The sequence below is a fragment of the Chanodichthys erythropterus genome, chromosome 4, assembly GCF_024489055.1.
Source record: "Chanodichthys erythropterus isolate Z2021 chromosome 4, ASM2448905v1, whole genome shotgun sequence".
In the NCBI taxonomy this organism is placed as follows: Eukaryota; Metazoa; Chordata; class Actinopteri; order Cypriniformes; family Xenocyprididae; genus Chanodichthys; species Chanodichthys erythropterus.
In genome coordinates, this window is record NC_090224.1 from 35,758,276 (window position 1) to 35,776,862 (window position 18,587).

At 37.3% G+C, this 18,587-nt stretch overlaps 1 protein-coding gene across 1 annotated transcript; it reads right to left on the reverse strand.

The window, feature by feature from the left end:
- Nucleotides 1–652: 652 nt before the first annotated feature.
- On the reverse strand, nt 653–18,241 carry dsg2.1 (desmoglein 2, tandem duplicate 1). Its single transcript, XM_067383490.1, has 14 exons — nt 17,968–18,241; nt 13,744–13,872; nt 12,799–12,960; nt 12,534–12,675; nt 10,859–11,022; nt 10,480–10,611; nt 10,205–10,390; nt 8,280–8,695; nt 8,041–8,183; nt 7,250–7,471; nt 5,501–5,740; nt 5,296–5,423; nt 4,894–5,166; nt 653–2,816 (listed from the first exon to the last, which is right to left on the reverse strand). Exons 1-14 carry the CDS (start codon nt 18,019–18,021, stop codon nt 1,776–1,778), a joined length of 3,432 nt encoding a protein of 1,143 aa, XP_067239591.1. The 5' UTR covers nt 18,022–18,241; the 3' UTR covers nt 653–1,775.
- Nucleotides 18,242–18,587: the final 346 nt, after the last annotated feature.

Here is an 18,587-nt window from a genome sequence, read left to right on the forward strand (position 1 = left end):
TGCTGTAGTGCCTCAGCTCAAGCGGCTCGTGAACCGATCATATCTTCCTACTAGGTGATTTATAGCATCAAATAAACATGAATGAACTTGAGAAGGAATGTCGTTTCAAGCGTGGAAAGATGTCAGTACACACAGTTTTGTCAAGTTTAAATCCACTTTGTTGGACAAAATGGTGGATTCGCCGTTATGATTGGTTAGATCGCTTGTCAATCAAACTCCTGGCGAAGGGTCAATTGGGAATAACAGTGAAAAAGAGGATAAAATTTTAAATGTTAAAGTGCCTGTGTAAAGACAAACCAGGATATCATTCATTAATTTGCAAGAGCAGACCACAAGAGAGTCTGTAGTGTTTTTACAGATCGCAGTATTGTGATATCAATGTCACATCAAAATACCATTTATTATTTTTTAATGAAATATATATTCTGATGGAAAAAAAATATAGCGTCCAATTCTTTTGAGTGACAGTTCCCAAACTTTATATATATTTTTGAATTGTATATATATATATATATATATATTTTTTTTTTTATTTATTTTTTTTTTTGAAGTTGGATCTCTCTATTGGTTATCTCTGTGTTTCCAGTTTTAGTTGACATTTGCTTACAGACAGATACAGCTTTACACTGGATGACATTAAAATGACCTTTTATTGTCTTTTGGTAGTCTTTTACAGTCAAACATATCAAACATTTATAAAAATGAACATTAAAAAAAAAAAAAAAAAAAAAAAAATACATTATAGACAGCCTTATCCTGCTTTACAATATATTTTATTGACCCCTGAAAATGTTTCACTGTCAAAACCAGTACCATACTTTCCCAACATGCAGCTATGAGTCAATTTCTGGGAAAGTTGGAACCCCCTGCCCACCCCTTTAACAAACAAGTGAAAAGCAACCAAACCAGAGCTGTCAATAGAAAAAGCCCAGCACCGCAACTTTAGTCATTTTTTTTTTTCAAATGTTGAGAAAAGAAATACAATTTTACAAATATAAGACTCTTTTACATAACATTCATTTCATACACAAACATTATTGCTTGGAATGCGGTTTTGGTCTTGGTATTTAAACACACGGCAAAGGAAAACCACAAGCTTCTCGACAGACTTTACTAATCAGACTTGCTTTTTATTTGCTTACAGGTGATTAACAAGAGGAATGAACAACACCTAAAAACCAAACCCTAACTGTAATCTGTTCTTTTCCAAAAATGCCTTCCGAAAAAACAAAATTGTAGTTCACCTGATGCCAAAGTGATTTTTGAATTGTCTTTTACAACATTGTACATTTTAGGATAAGAAAAAAAAAAAAACATCTGCCCTTCTCAGTCTTTTGAGGTGACTGTACTTGGCTGATTTACGCATTTAACATGGTGTTCTCATATATCGGCTGTTTACGAAAATAGCTTTGAGGTGATTTGCATAAACTGCACTGGAATGGCCTCAGGGCTCCCAGAACTGCATGTTATGTGCAAACAACATTCTTTAAAGAACACACACACACACTGAATGCATACATACAAATAACATATTACCTATACGCAAAAAGAAAGGAAGAAATGAATGTATAGTGCACTACACATACAGAGAAGCTCAAGGGCATTAAAACTGGTTTTTCAAGCATTAATTTGCATATGCTCCATAACCTAACGTGTTACCAAGATGATAATCTAATGATTGGCATGCATGAGCTGAAAAGTTAAAGACTTTTTATGGCTTTCTAAACCCTCTAATACTTTCATAACTGTACATTAACTCAATGAGCATTGCATTGTTACTTGATACTTTGTGTTGTCACCTTTCTCCCCTGGACAACAACTTTATGTGATGATGGATTTTGGTTAATCTGGACAGATGACCCATTAAATCCAATGTTACCAATAAATGACCCTGCTGCGGACGCCATGCCCTTTTGAAGACCCCCCTGAACCATACCTGATGCCCCTTTATTCTCCATATAAAGGACATTTTGAGATCCTCCATGAGTGGAAACACCTCTTTTGAGGGACCCCTGAATCACCTGGCCCCCATGTCCATCCACAACCATCAGGCCCTGAGATCCAGAAACTCCTCTCTGAAGTGTCCCCTGAAGGACTTGACCGCTTGTGGCTCCCCCATCCACCAAAAACACTTGTGATCCAGACATATTACTTGTGTGCAGCAGTCCATTGTTCAGAGCCTGAGCAGATCCACTCCTTTCCACAAGCACCATTCTCTCACCACGATTCAGGGTATTCGACGCTATGTTGCTGCCCTGGACGACAACCCCCTCGGCTACTGGGCCGCTGTTCAGCACGAACATGCCCTGTCCCATGGCGGGCCTTTCAGCGAGCAGAACCGTGGTGGGCTGCGGCTCGACCATATAGTACATCGGCTGCTGTTGCACCATGTAAGTCGGAGCCGGCTGGACACTTGCAATCATTGTGGGCCGGTTGTCTGTGACAACCACGTTCTCCACAAGAGTAGATGATGTCGCAGCCGTGTTGGAAGCCACATTCATTACGTTTGTAGATACACCTCTGTTAGTGGCTATATTCCCTGCATTTATAACACTGGTTGATGAAGACACCACCTCGGTATGGTCAACGACGGGTTTGGGAGGGGCAGGAAGAGGAGCGGGGACCTCTGCCTTTTTACCTCCACATATTTCGGCGAGAGTGGTGAACTTTGGCCCGAGGTCATTCAGAAACTCTAGGTCATTGTTATCTTCGAGCATGCTGCAGCAGCCGACAGAGCCAACAGGGGAGCCCTTCCCCTCATAACCATACACCATGGGTTCATTCTTAGCAAATCCATCCTCCATTCCTCGGCTTTTCTGTAACACACATAGAGCAATACATATATGTGATCCACATAGAGATAGATGACAGTGCAGTGTAGTATTGTCAAAAATACTGATTTTTCGATACATATCGATACTGAAATATCTGAAACGCTTCCAGTATTCATTTCCCTCAGAATAGATACACAATACCAGCTGTTCTTTGATTGGCCATTGTGTTCACACACTCAAAATATATGTCTGTAATTGGCTACAATGATCAACGCACGGGAACGTTTGAAGCACACAGAAGTGTTTGAATTTGAAAGAGTTTTAAAAATGGGAGCAGAAGCATTTGAATCTGTGTAGTATGTATCTGTGTAAGTGCTTGGTGAAGAGCATCATTGATGTCTACTGACAACATGTTTTTGAAGCGTTGCTCATTGTAGCCAATCACAGACATATCTAATGAGTGTGTGAACACAGTGGCCAATCAGAGGCGTTTACAAATGCACTCAACAGCGCACAAAGCGTCACATTTTGAAAATTTCAGTATCTACTGGGTATTGAAGTTGGTACTTTGGACAACACTATTTTACAGGGCATGAAATTCAACGTGGGATTGCGCTTAATTTTACTCATTCCCACAGATTTTGCGCTCACTCTCAAAGTGCACACATAAAGCCGCCTCTCAGTACTAAATTGAGTTCTTTTTCACTGCTTATTGCAGTTAAACAGTCAAATAAACAAAAAAAAAATGTCAAAATGCCGGTCTTGGTGAGTATTCACATAAACACTGTCAGTTATGTTTTAAGTGAATGTAAACCGTTGAGAAAACACATGTAACAGTATAATGGATCTGTGCATCAGATCTTAAAGTGACAGCAGACTAATAAACCTGCTGCTAAATTATGAAATGATATTAAAAATATCTATATGGCAGTTTCCACCATGGTATCGATGTGGCCAGTAAAAAGCTGAGTGGCTAGTAACTTTGGAAAATCACTAGCTACAGTGGCTGGTGAGCAAAAAAGTTAACGTCAAGCCCTGGATAGATAGATAGATAGATAGATAGATAGATAGATAGATAGATAGATAGATAGATAGATAGATAGATAGATAGATAGATAGATAGATAGATAGATAGATAGATAGATAGATAGGTAGACATCAGTGTATATTTACTAACTTCAAGCTTATATCTCAGTACTTCTGTGATAATGTGAATATTTGTAACACAGAAATAACTAATGTGTGGTTCAAAAACTTGAATGTTTCGATATGATTTTGTCAAAGGTTTAAAAGACACCTGCGATTCGTTGTCATTAAAGGTGCCATAGAACGCATTTTCAAAAGATGTAATATAAGTCTAAGGTGTCCCCTGAATGTGTCTGTGAAGTTTTAGCTCAAAATACCCCATAGATTTTTTTTTATTCATTTTTTTAACTGCCTATTTTGGGGCATCATTACATATGCGCCGATTCAGGCTGCTGCCCCTTTAAATTCTCGTGCTCCCCGCCCTCGAGCTCACGACTGCCTTAAATAGCATAAACAAAGTTCACACATCTAATATAACCCTCAAAATGGATCTTTACAAAGTGTTTGTCATGCAGCATGTCTAATGGCGTAAGAACAGTGTTTATTTGGATGTTTTTCATTTGATTCTGATAGTTTGAGGTTATGCTCCGTGGCTAACAGGCTAAAGCTAACATTACACACTGTTGGAGAGATTTATAAAGAATGAAGTTGTGTTTATGAATTATACAGACTGCAAGTGTTTAATAATGAAAATAATGATGGCTCTTGTCTCCGTGAATACAGTAAGAAACGATGGTAACTTTAACCACATTTAACAGTACATTAGTCGGTGTTATGTTGAGATTTGCCTGTTCTTCGGAGGTCTTTGAAACAAATCAAATTTATATAAGAAGGAGGAAACAATGGAGTTTGAGACTCACTGTATGTCATTTCCATGTACTGAACTCTTGTTATTCAACTATGCCAAGGTAAATTCAATTTTCCATTCTACGGCACCTTTAATAAAGTAAGATCGCGTGGGTGCTTGAATCGAGATTGCGATCTTTTTACGATTAATCGTGCAACTTTACATTATCCTGTAGCTATTTATTACCTGTGAATAGTATTCACCCAGGAACATTTCAGACACAGCCATTCCGTCAAAATCTCCAGCCACTTCTCTACTCATAAAGTTCTCATTTCTCCTCATCGAATCTATGTAGGACATTTCCATGTCATTGTAGGCACGACCACCCATTGTGGAAGTGGAGTCCAAGTAGCCTCCTGCTGCTCCTCCTCCAGACACAAAACGCATACCACCCACTTCTTTGGATATTAAACCGATCATCCCACCGTCAATATTGTCCGGGCCCAATGCCGGAACATCCTGTCAGAGACAAAATGGTTTGATTAATTTAGCTTTATGTCAAAAATACAGTAACATCTCAATCAGATGTTGTTCCTGATAACATGTCATACCCATTACATAAATCAATAAGATGTCAAAATGTATTACCCGGTCCTCTCCCTGGCCCTCAGTATGGTAAGAGATGAGATGCTCTTTAGTGTCATAGGGCATGTCTGTAAAAGCTCCCGCCATCCCAGCAGCTCCACACTGACAGAGCAGCAACAGGAGTGGGATGACTGTAACAAATGAGAAATACAGCATTTATTTCAGTACTATAATAACTATCTAACTATCTAACTAACTAGTTACTTACGCAATAATGCAAGCAATCCAAGTAAGAGCAGGCCAATTCCTGCAGGTCCAAATCTTGTCGCCTTCTTAGGAGCTCCTGATGCAGTTCGGTCACAAGCCCCCTGGTCTGTACAGGTACATACTTCCACCACTATTTTCTGAGGTTCTGGACATCCCAGCCCCTGCTGGTCCTCAACAGCCACCGTCAGCTCGTATTCTCCCGGCCACAGCTTTTCTTGTGTCCTGAAGATGGCAGTGGTATCTGAGAAGAAGAACAGAAGATCTCAACAACAGAGTCAGTAGTGACATCCCGATTATTAGATCTCTGACTAGTAGTGGTGTAACGCTACGTGTATTTCTCCTGAACCCTTACGGGCGTCACGGTTCGGTTCATACAGTCAGACAACAGGCGATCCACACTCCAATCCAGAAGGTGGCGCATGTTAATGTAATGCTGTTTGCCAGTGCAGAAGAAGAAGAACAGACTATCTGTGCATATGTTTATGTGTAATCTCTCAACTAGTGTTTTAACCGCAGAAAGACATCAATAAAATATCTTGAGAATATTTCACGTAGCATTACATTTACCTCAGGCAAGTCATTTAGTGTCCACAGCCTGTTAGTTCACTAAAGAAATGAATTCTAGAGGGATCATTTCACTAAATATATGCACTATATTAGCTTATATATATTAATTATATTTACTTTACCTGTTAGTAATGTCTTAATTATTTAATATATGTTCAAATAAATTTGTCATGAAACAAGTTATGACAGTAACAGTAAAAAAAAAAAAAAAAAAATGAGTTGGCGTATAAAAGTAATTGAAACATTAATTCGATTTTTTTTTATTTGAGTGTTGATTATTATATCTAAAAATAAATAGCTACTGAATTTAATAGTTTGGGCTCTGTTGTTAATTGTAACCTTTAATATTAATGTGCAAAAAAGGGCTTCCTGTATAAGTTTACAGCATTAATTGAGATTGAGAATTTTTTTTTTATCCTTAAGAAAATGTTAATTATAATTGAATTTATTTAAAGAGAGACACGATTTGTCCAATAAATCACTGTTTTTGTATGTTTAGTTTTCTCCCCCTGCTGTACCGAACCCGTACCGAACTGTGACTTCAATCCCGAGGTACGTACCGAACCATCATGTTTGTGTACCATTACAGCCCTACTGACTAGTACTTTTTTTTATTTTTTTTAATTCTTAAATTAAAAAAAATACCTCAAATAGTTTTATAAAATGGATAATTCCTATCCCTGATTCTGATTGGTTGAGCCGCGTTTGAAGCCATTGTAAATTATTTTAAAAACATAGACCTGTGACCTCATTACATCAGTAGCCTATAACTGCACCACTACATATGTGCATAGACACAGGCTCCATAAATGATGTATTTCAGCAAAAGTAACTGTTCATTATCTAGGTAGTGAAGTATGAGTGACCCCTGCTGGTGTTATGTTGAATAATCCACCTTTCATTTTGAGACCACACCTTTCCATCTGGGAGTTGTTGATGTGTTGATGTGTTGATGTGTGTGTGTGTGTGTGTGTGTGTGTGTGTGTGTGTGTTCTAAATTCACTGTAAACCACAGATTCCTGGGGCTCATTGCTGTATTAAACATGTAGGCCAAGAAGATCAATTTTTAATAATTTTTATTCTTTGCTTTTATTATAATTTCTTATGCATTTGTTGTGATTATTTTTACATCCTTTTTATGTAAATGTTGCTATATAAATAAACTTGCCTTGCCTCGCCTTACCATTTAAATGCTCGATTGACCATTTCCCCTTGGTTCCTTCTGGGACAACATTGAAGGTGAATGGAGCTCCATTGGGTGGTGCATCCTCATCCACTGCAGTGACTAAGACTACTTGCTTTTCAGTACAAAGTGTCTGGACTTTGCTTGCCAAAGTGGGGCAGTGGTCATTAAAATCCTCTACCTGGATGGCAATGGTGCCTGTTGCTGTCTTAGCAGGCAAGTCTATAAGAGAGGGGAAAGAAATACATATTTAAAAATAAATAAATAAATAAAACAATTATATTTTATGTATATATATATATATATATATATATATATATATATAAACTTGAGTGTCGAAAAAGTAAAATAAAAGAATGCCTTTGGGCTACTTTCACTTAACTTTTTTTTTTTAAATAAAAAAATAAGAATAAATTGTAAATGAATTGCATACATGAATTAAATAATGCTAACTGACATTTGTACAATATAACTTCTAGATAGTTACATATTCAATCATCTCTGACTCAAGTTTTCAGTAAATATTGTTGATTAATGTGAAGATGCCGCCATCTTCAGGACAGGTTATGTATCTGCAATGTCCTGTGCTCATTATGTTAAACAAAATGGCACACTGGAAGTTAAAAGTTAATGAAGTATACTATCATATATTTTGGTAGTGAACGACAAACCTGGCAACAGTTCAAAAATACTTTTTTTGTAGAAAGACTAGAAAATTAAAACAGCTGGCAAATCCACATCCTTATGAAACAACAAAGATTGAAACGTTTTCCCTTTTCCCTGGAACCTGCCTTGAGTTATGCTGTAAACCTGGGCATAGTAGGTGCCGTTAACTAGATACTTGGACTCGCGGTCAGGAGCCTTGTTCATTCGAATGGCCCCAGTTTTCTCATCGATGGTCAGCCAGTTATCTGGGTCAACTGCTTTAATATACCTACAGGAAAAGGGAACATAGTTCAGGCTCGTTTCTCATTGATTTAAATGCTGTTTTCTTTTCATTTTTGATAGAACTCTTTTGATGTAAACATACTTTACGTTGGTAGCTTCCTTTCCTGTGTCTGTATCAATAGCCGGGTATCTTGCGATGACCTCATTTCTGTCAAAAGTCTTGCCTTCTGAGATGGGGATGGCTTTCGTTTGGGGCAAGAACTTGGGACCTTCTGGCTGGTTTTTCACCTTTATGTTCACGCTGTAGAGCTGACTGCCTGACGATGACCATGAACTGCTACCTGCACCTCCACCAGCACCAGCACCACTACCACTACCACCACCGCCGCCGCCTCCTCCTCCGCCTCCACCACCACCTCCTCCTCCTCCTCCTCCGCCGCTGCCCCCCATGCCGACACTTATTCCAGAGTTTCCTGAAGTCACACTGGGGTGGAACGGAGCTTTGTTGCGTACACCGATGCCAAGTTTCAGGTCTTGGACGTCCTCATAATCAACAGCCTGCAGGGAAAATGGACATGATTTTTTTCAGGCAAATGGCTGAGAGTATAATCCGCTTCAGGACAGTTCAATGCTAGTGTGTATGAGTTAGGATGTAAGATGTAAATGCTAAATAACTAGAAATGTCAAAAGTACCAATACTGTTAAATGCACACTGAAGTGCCCTGGAACGCACAGCGTTATTCACTGTGTTGATGGAATTTCCACTGAAACAGGAAGACAGGGCGGGGCATATCAAACAACTTGTCTCTTCCACTTTTTTTAAATAGCCAATGGTGCTAGTAGTAAAAACATTGTTAAAATAGCCAATGTGACTACAGTGGTCCAACCTTAAAGGATCAGTTCACTTTTGAATAAAATTTTCCTGATAATAATGTAATCATCTTGGATGACATGGGGGTGTCATCCTACGTCTTCCCTATTCCATTTACGGAACAAATGCGGCGGCAGTTTCATTTTTTCTGTAAGTAAAATAGGGAAGGCGTAGGACATACGGCGTAAGCGCTTTGAAGAATACGGAAAGCGGAAAGCACGTGCAAGGCGATAATTTGTGCATATAAAGCATATACAGTTGTATTTTTTTTTTTTTAAATGAGCGCTGGTTTCTCTAGATAAGATCCTCCTCGGCTGGTGTCGTTTAAAGCCCTTTGAAGTCCACTATAAGGAGAATAATCCAGGAATGTTTTCATCAAAAACCTTAATTTCTTTTCGACTGAAGAAAGAAAGACATGAACATCTTGGATGACATGGGGGTGAGTAAATTATCAGGAACATTTTATTTAAAAGTGGACTAATCCTTTAATGTTATGAAGCGACGAGAATACTTTTTGTGACCCAAAACAAAAATAACTTTATTCAACAAATTCGTCTCTCCCCTGTCATTCTGCTATGCTATTTTTGTTGCAACGCTTCCAGGTTCTACGTCTGACGTAAACACGGAAACGCAGCACTGCTCCAACTGCGTAACAGACTGTCAGAGAGAGGACAGATTGTTGAACAAAGTCAATATTTCTGTTTTGTTTTTGTGCACTAAAAGTATTCTCGTCACTTCATAATATTAAGGTTGAACCACTGCAGTCACATTATTACACTATTTTAATGATGTTTTTACTACTTTTCTGGACACTGAATGTGGTAATTGCTTTCAATGAAGGATAAGATATCTTAAAAATATCTTAATTTGTGTTCTGAAGGTCATACGGGTTTGCAAAGACATGAGGGTGAGTAATATTAATGATTTTTGGGTGAACAAACCCTTTAATTAAACAACAATGCTGAAAAGAAAAAGAGAAACCGGCCTTACTTTTGAAAAATACCTGAATGTTGCAAGTTGTTGTTTCAATTTTATATTAATAATTAACTTTTTAAATTAAACAGTGTGTTGAATAACAAATGAGTTTTTCATGTGATTTCGAAACTGCCATTGAGAATTTGACCAACATTGGAATCAATACTGACATTTCGATATCAGGACTAACCTACTAGAAAAAAATATGAAAAATTGCACACCTTGTCAAGCATCAGGATTGCGTCATTGCTCTTTGGGTCCATTTTAATGCTGAAGTATCCAGCTTCATTGCCTGAATCAATAAAGCAATTGGCCACCCAGTTGTCCGTGTCCTTAAGATCAAGGTCACTTGCTTTGAGTCTCATCACCTCCACGTTCTCTGTATTTTCCTCAATACTGGCCTCAAACTATGGAGAATGAAAAAACGTATGAGCACGTGTTCTCTACAACAACATGCTAAACCATGTGGATGTAAACAGTGTAGATATTTTCTTACTGGGCCTTGCAATATAGGCACATTATCATTGACATCTTTGATCTGGATGATGACTGTCCCTGTGGCGGTATTGCCGCCTGCGGCACCGTTCAGGTCAGATGCTTTGACAAGCAGGACATACTGATCAATAGTCTGTAGAGAGACAGTGTGTAAACAAACAGGTGGAATCATTTACATACTGCTCAACAAAGCCATTCATCGTGTCTTTGTTGCTCATTTAAAAACATAAACATTAACAGCCCACGTGGGGTGGAACATCTGGCACTGACACAGAGAGGCTCAGAACTGCTGTCAATGAAGAAGAGCCAGAGCAAACGCATGGACTCTAGTAGCATGTTGAACATCATACACACTCCATACAGTGATCGTGACCACTCACCTCTCTATCCAGGTTAGGATTGGCAACACGGACTGTCCCGTCACTGTCAACTCTGAACATATACTGCCCCTCTGGTTGCTGCTCAACAATCTCATACTTGATTTGAGAGTTTGGGTTCCCTGGCTCATCAGCATCAAAGCAATCGATCTTCATCACTGATGTACCTGTGTCCATGATAAAGTCAAGGAAATGTCTTGTTGTGGCAAGTTCTTAGAAATGTGCTCTTTGTATTCATTTTAGTTTCTTAGGGTGATTTTTTTTTTCTTTTCATTTGTATACTGTATAAACATCATGTGGTCAAAAAGTAAAAAAAAAATTACAATACAATAAAAAAAGAAATATATCATATGAATATATATCTGAATTTTGAAGCCTTGCCAACAGAATGAAAGTCTGTTAACAAAGACTAGCTAAATTTTAAAGTTAAATGGCCCTGGGATTAAAAATTTTAATGGGTTTCAATGGGGACATTTTTGTCCTTGAGGTCCAGAATGGAACTACTTTGTGTTACTAGTGCAAAAATAGATTTAGGAGGTGAAATAGTAAAATTGCAATAAAAAATACACACTTCTACCAAAATGTATGCAGTTAAAGGTGCAATATGTAATATTTTCTGTCCGCTAGAGGCCTATTCAAAATAAAGGCTTAGCTTGATGACGCCAAGTGGATAGGACTCGGGAAGAAATCATGTTCAGGGATGCGATTATTAACGTTACTTTAGTATGAAGCAGAGCAGGAGCGAGTGTTGCGGAGCTGAACGAGGAGCTGGAGCGATTGCGCAACACACGCCTCACGAGCAGCGGGACTTTATTATACCACAGACACTGACGCTGCTTCTGCTTTTTCAGGTCATGAGTATGAGGTAACGCAGCTCTGTTTATCATATTAAAGACATTTGAGTGTGTTGAAAATGATGTTATAACGTTACTCTGTGCGTTCACTCGGCGGCTGCTGTGAGACTCTGTTACACACTGCAGTAAGATTTAGAATATCATATTAAATGCTGGCTGGCTTGTGTTGATAAATGGCATGAAATTAATTTTAAAACGTATTGTATGATGGAGAAAATTCTGTATTACTGTTACTAAAAATTAAGCTGCATCTGATTATGCTATGTTAGCTACTTGACAAAATAGTGTTTTTCTCTGAGGCATGTTAAAGCATGGTACTCGCAAAAAATCAAGAAAATTGATTTAAACAATAAGACTAAACGTGTTGAGCTATATGATAATAATAATTCGTTTTCTGTCTATAAATGTAATCAAACAGTTGTTCACTGTAACATATTAAAGCGTATTTGGTGTTTCCATGGTTTCTACAAAATAAAACTGGAAACCGAGGGTAACGCAGGTATGACGCCATTGACAGGCGACTCCTCACACTTCCCGGAGCCTTGGTTAAAATTGCAATGTTCTCATAATTTACAAATCGATATAGATATTTTAAGTACTCAACTGAACAAAATATATAACACTGGCCTAGTGGTTTTTGGATATTTTACTACAAAATTCGTACATATTGCACCTTTCACACAGGTAAAATTATGTATATATATATATATATATATATATATATATATATATATATATATATATATATATATATATATATATATATATATAAAATTCCATAAGGATGCACAAGAGTTAAGCTGTAACAACTGCTGATCACATACCTATTTCACTGAGTTCATCTACAGCCCCTGGATTCATCTGACCAAAAACCGGTGGATTATCATTGTGATCCTTCACTTTTATTCTTAGCCCAATGTTGTTCTCTGCAATTGCGCCATCTGTGAACCTAGCAACCCCTGAAAGCTATGGAGGTAAAGCAATGAATGGCAGGATCACTAACCCTTATCAATAAATGAAGGTATTAAAGCCAGCTTCACCATCATCATCATCATCAATCACCATTGTCGTCATGGTCATTTCACTTACATTGTATTGTGCAACAGACTCTCTGTCGAGGATCCCCGTTATTCTTACGTATCCATTTTCAGGATTCACCACAAATAAATTGAATGGCTCCTGGTCTGCACCGACGCCCGTTAGTGAGTACCTCAAATTTTTCATATTTGGATCTTCCTTGTCTGAGCGAATCTAAATCAATTAGAAATGTAGACATTTTTAAAACAAAAGCCCACAGTGCTCTGACGCATTAAAATGAAGCATTGAAAATATCAAATACAGTTGCAATGTATCACACATGTGATGTAGTGACTTCATTACAGTGGTCAATGGTCAATTCTTATATATGTAATTTATTAACATTTGGACATTACATTTAACAATTAATAATACTGCAGACATCAGTTTTATCAGTGTAATTTTTACGCATAACATGCATTTAAATTGCAAATAGATGAGATAAGAAAAGATCTAATGTTATTTTTCATTTTTCACTCCCTGGTGAAAAAGCTGGTGCCTTGTGATTTATTTCTTGGTAATACTTTACAATAAGATCCCGTTAGTCGTTAACGCGTTAGTTAACAATGAGCAAAACATTTGACGTTAGTTAATAAGAATGCAATGTTCAATGCAATTTCATGTTAGCTCAGGTTCTTTAAATAATATGGTAACATGTTACAATGAGGTTCCAGTGGTCAGCATTAGTTAATGCATTAACAAACATTAAATAACAATGAGCAATGCCTTCTTTGCAGTTTTTCTGGTCCATCAGGTCCACTCAAATAATATTAACAGATACAACTTTAGATTTTAAGACTCTATATATACTCTATAAAGTATTTTGAAGTATAAATTAACTAAAGTTAACAAATGAAACCTTATTGTAAAGTGTTTTCAACTTCTTTACTTGTACATTGGTTATACAGTAATGGTTATGTAATCATATATTAACTTGTTTGAGAAAGCCTCACTCACTTTTGCAATGAATTCTCTCTTGGTGTAATCGACATTCTCATCTAGGACTTGGGGAGGGACGATCCATTCCCTCTTCTGCCTGTGGAGGGCCACAGAGTGCTGGAATCTGGCTTCAGCCTCGAACACATGCTGCGGCGAAACACAAACGCACAATAAATAATTGTGAAAACAGAAATTCTGCCAACTTTTTCAGTTTTCCCACACACAGCAAGAAAGGAGACAGGGAGTTGTTTTTATACTTGTTGCCCTTCCTGGTAAAAACATTCTCGTTAAAAGGATTTGTAAATGATTCACTATAAATGAGTCAATATTAAAGAGCAAAACTCTGTGGATGAAACTTGCATGCATGCATAGTACGACACTAGGACCATCCTGTCTGCATACAGGCACAATTAAATAGAAGATCATTAATGTGAAATTCATATAAAATGGTTTGACAGTGATTTGCAACTGCAGAAAAAGCACCGAACAGAAGTCATTATTTCAATCCACTTCAGTAGACATCTAGTTAGGAAAGATAAGATAAAGAAATACTTGGCAAAAATCAAAATGCATTCCATTTAACTCAAGATCTCTTTAATAAGACCACACACAACTAAGATAAAGCATGTGTACACAGTCACGAACAGTGCTTGAAAGTAAAGAAAACCTGGTTCCACTTTATATTAAAGCTGCAGTCCGCGATTTATGTGGTTAATAAACAGAACTGCATGCATCTTGTGGAAGAACATTGTAGCCGGAGCTACTTTTCTCCGTGTATGTCTATGGCGAGTCACGCAGTTTCTGTGATAGTCTGCGGCGGGTCCAACCAGTCCGGTCTGAAATAGTCCGAATATAAACACTTATTATAAGTGTACCATAATGATTCAGGACAAGACAAAAACACGTATGGGAAAATGGATTCATGTTGTACATTCTCATTATATAATTTTTGTACATTTTGAACACAAAAAAAGTTACGGACAGCAGCTTTAAGTGTCTTTAACTACTATGTACTAATATTTAAAAATGTAAAAATTTTAAATTCTGTCATCGTTAGTTATTCCATTAGTTATACCTGTATGAGTTTCTTTCTTCTGCAGAACACTGAAGATGATATTTTAAATAACGTTGGTAACCAAAGAGTTGACGGCACCCATTGAATTCAATAGCAGGAAAAAAATACTATGGAAGTCAATGGGTGCAGTCAACTGTCTAGTTACTGACATCCTTCAAAATATCTTCTTTTGAGTTCAACAGAAGAAAGAAACTTTTGGAACAACTTGAGGGTGAGTAAATGATGACAAATTTTTAATTTTTGAGTGCACTGTCTCTTTAAATGTTAGTACATAGTAGTTAAAGACACTTAAAGGTGCTCTAAGCGATCCTGGGTGGAGTAACTTCCTGTTTGAAGCGTTGTCAAACAAAACAGAGGCTAGCTAGACCCTCCCTCCTCCTCCTCCTCCTCCTCCTCCTCCTCCCCTCCGTGCTTCCTGAAACAGTCATGAACGCGCATTTAAAATCATTCTTGTCGGTTATTATGTTTAGTGCTCCAGGCTGCACCAGGTAGTTTTTGTTGCCGTTTTCGGAGCTTGTGGCAACTACAGAGACCGCGTTTATTACAGTGTCTTCAGGGGAGATGTTTGCTGTATGTGACAAAAAATGTTTTGGCCTAAAAACGCGTGACATCGCTTAGAGCACCTTTGATATAAAGTGGAACCGGGTTTTCTTTACTTTCAACCACTGTTTGTGACTGTGTGCACATGCTTTATCTTAGTTGTGTGTGGTCTTATTAAGGTGATTTTGATCTTTTTTGTATTTGTATTAAAAATATACCTGCATGTAATTACAGCTGTAATTAATTTTCTGTAATTATCTCTATAATTACAATGTTAACCCTTCCCTTACGCATTAACCCACCAATAAACCGAACCATACCGTCTCAAACCTTACCCTCAACAGCAGGTTAGGTTACAGTTTTAGTTACTGAATATAAAATGTGACCAAAAACCCATCACAATCCTATCCCAATGACTCCCACAAATATAAGATGTAATGTCTTACTAATTAGTTTTCTTTCATTTCTGCTGCTGTGCATTTCCGCATTGATTCAATAGTTACTTAAGTGTCCCCTTAAAGGGATACAGTAGTTCATTCATAGTCGTCATTCACTCGACCTTAAGGTGTTCCAAACAAAAAAATTTCTTTGCTCTGCTGTAGACAAAGGAAGATATTTTGAAGTAAGTTTGTAACCAGGCCGCTTTGGGGCACCATTGACTTCCATAGTAGGAAAAAAAAAAATACTATTGAAGTCAATGGTGCCCCAGAATTGTTCAGATTCCCACATTCGTCAAAATATATTCTGTTGTGTTCAACAGAACAAAGAAATTTATACAGGTTTGGAAAAACTTGAGGGTGAGTGAATGATGATATAATTTTCATTTTTGGGTGGACTATCCCTTTAAGTGTTTAAAGTGATAAATGGACATACCACATTTTGTGTAGTAATTATATAAGGATTAAGTTGTTAAATATAGAGAAAGGCATTAATCGTCATATGAATGAACCTTTAAATTTGTTACATAGAAATACAAGGTGCAAAACACTCAGCAATAAACAGTATGTTTTTGAGGTTTGCAGTTTTAGAGAGAGACGTTTTAAACCACTTTTAAACCACACACACACCTACACACACACATTATGCAAGCAAATGATCAACAACAGAAGATAAATGATAAAAAGTAAGGTGCCAGAGGGAGGAAATTTTAACACTCCTGAAAATGAAAGGTTAGGCGTTACAAGTGTTTTACTTGCAGATCCAGCTCGACTGCTGTAGTCTGTCTTTGTACCAAACAAAGCTTGTTCTGAAATGCTCTTCACAAAAATACCCCATGTGAAATAGTGGGGGTTTCCATCATTAAAGTTTCCTGCAAAATAGTTGCTACAATTAAGGTTACTAATGTAAAACTATAATAAGTTAGCTGAGCTCCACAACAATGTAGAAAAATCTAAATCTCTCTTATTTTATTATTTATTTGCTGAATGACCACTTACAATGGACTTCGGTAAAGTTGGTTTTATATTCGCACATTCGGACTTCTGATAAATTCAGACTTTCCAATAAATGTGCAATAAATTCATGTTTGCGAATTTTAAGCAGCGACATGATATTGACAACCAACGATTGTCAACTTACAACATTTTTCACAGTCGATCAAAATAGGCAAGTATTGTTTTAATGGCATATTTACTTGTGATTGTCCAATGTAGTGTGATTAACAAGGCTATTGAATACGGATGTCTGAATGTGCGAATATAAAACCAACTTTACCCAAGTTTACAATGGTGGCTAATGTCATAACACACTAATGTATAGTCACTGTAAAAATATCTAGTTACTCAATACGTTTAATAATAAGCTAATAATAATAATAATAATAATAAAGTTTTATTTAATAAACTTGTTATTATATTTTATTAAATTGTCTGCCGAAAGCTAGGTATTACAGTAAATAAACTTTTAAATATGGATATTTTTCTTACAAAAACGCTTCAGAAGGCCTTTATTAACCCCCTGGAGCCTGGAGCTTCAAAATGTGGCCCCCTCATTCACTACCATTATAAAGCTTGGAGGAGCAAGGATATTTTTTAATATACTTTGATTGTGTTCATCCGAAAGAAGCTAGTCATATAGACCTAGGAGTGCTTGAGGGTGAGTAAATCATGGGTTAATTTTCATTTTTGGGTGAACTAACACTTTAAGTTTGTTGCCCAAATTTAAAGTGACAACCTGCGATGTCTGAGAAGTTCACTGTACTGACTGCTTTGAATTTAACCACTGATAACCAATGATTTAGTAAAGGTAAATAGAGGTAAAACAGTAATATTTTTTACGATCCCATATTTTAACATTTAACGTTAGTTGCCATGCCCATTTCTGTAAAGGGTTGGACAATTGAGTCGCTTCCCCTCTGGCATTTTAAGAGTTAAAGAGAGACACAAGCTCAATAAGTGTTTTTTTCTCACATTGACTTTATGAACATGAATGTTGTAGCTTTTACACATCGAGAGTACATTATAAACAAACAGGCTGCGAAACAAATAAACAAAACCAGTTTCAGTTTTATGAGAGACACATGCGTTTGTTTTGGTTCACAAATCGATACTGTGGAAATGGAGAAAGATAAAACCGAGTAGCCTCTGTTAACGTGCATAGACAGACATTTAAAAACACGACAAACTTACCGATAATCCAAAACAAAGCAGAAAAGCGACAACAGGCGATATACGCCGGGCCATGGCCGGAGGAACACACGGTATTTCCTGACCACCTGAGATCCGCTGCTGGCACCAGCTGCTTATGGAAAAGTTTCAATATATCCCGCTGAGGAAGATGTGCGTCCCGATGCTGTTTGATGCACGATAATGCGAATGAGATCGATCCGGAGCGCTTTAGAGTAACTCCTTATTCATTCTTTCTCCCACACCCTCACCTTGCGGGTTAAAAGGAGGACCTAACGTCACAAAGATGGGTGTGTGTGTGTGTATGAAAGAGAGAGTGTGAGTGTTTAGTGTGTGTGTGCGAGAGAGAGAGAGGGAGAGAGAGAGAGAGAGAGAGAGAGAGAGAGGTGGGATTATATAATTTTCAAAATTAATTACATGTAGGCTATCATAAAGGGTGGCATGGGTGTTCTCACCCCAAGAAGTATATCCACAAGACCCATCCTTAACCCTTCATGCGTGTCCTATGAGTAACATTGCATGGGCCAAGCAAAGTAAATGAATAAAATAAATATTATATACTATATCAGACAAGAATGTTTTCAATTATTAATAATATTGAGCTAAATTAAAGCATTTTAATA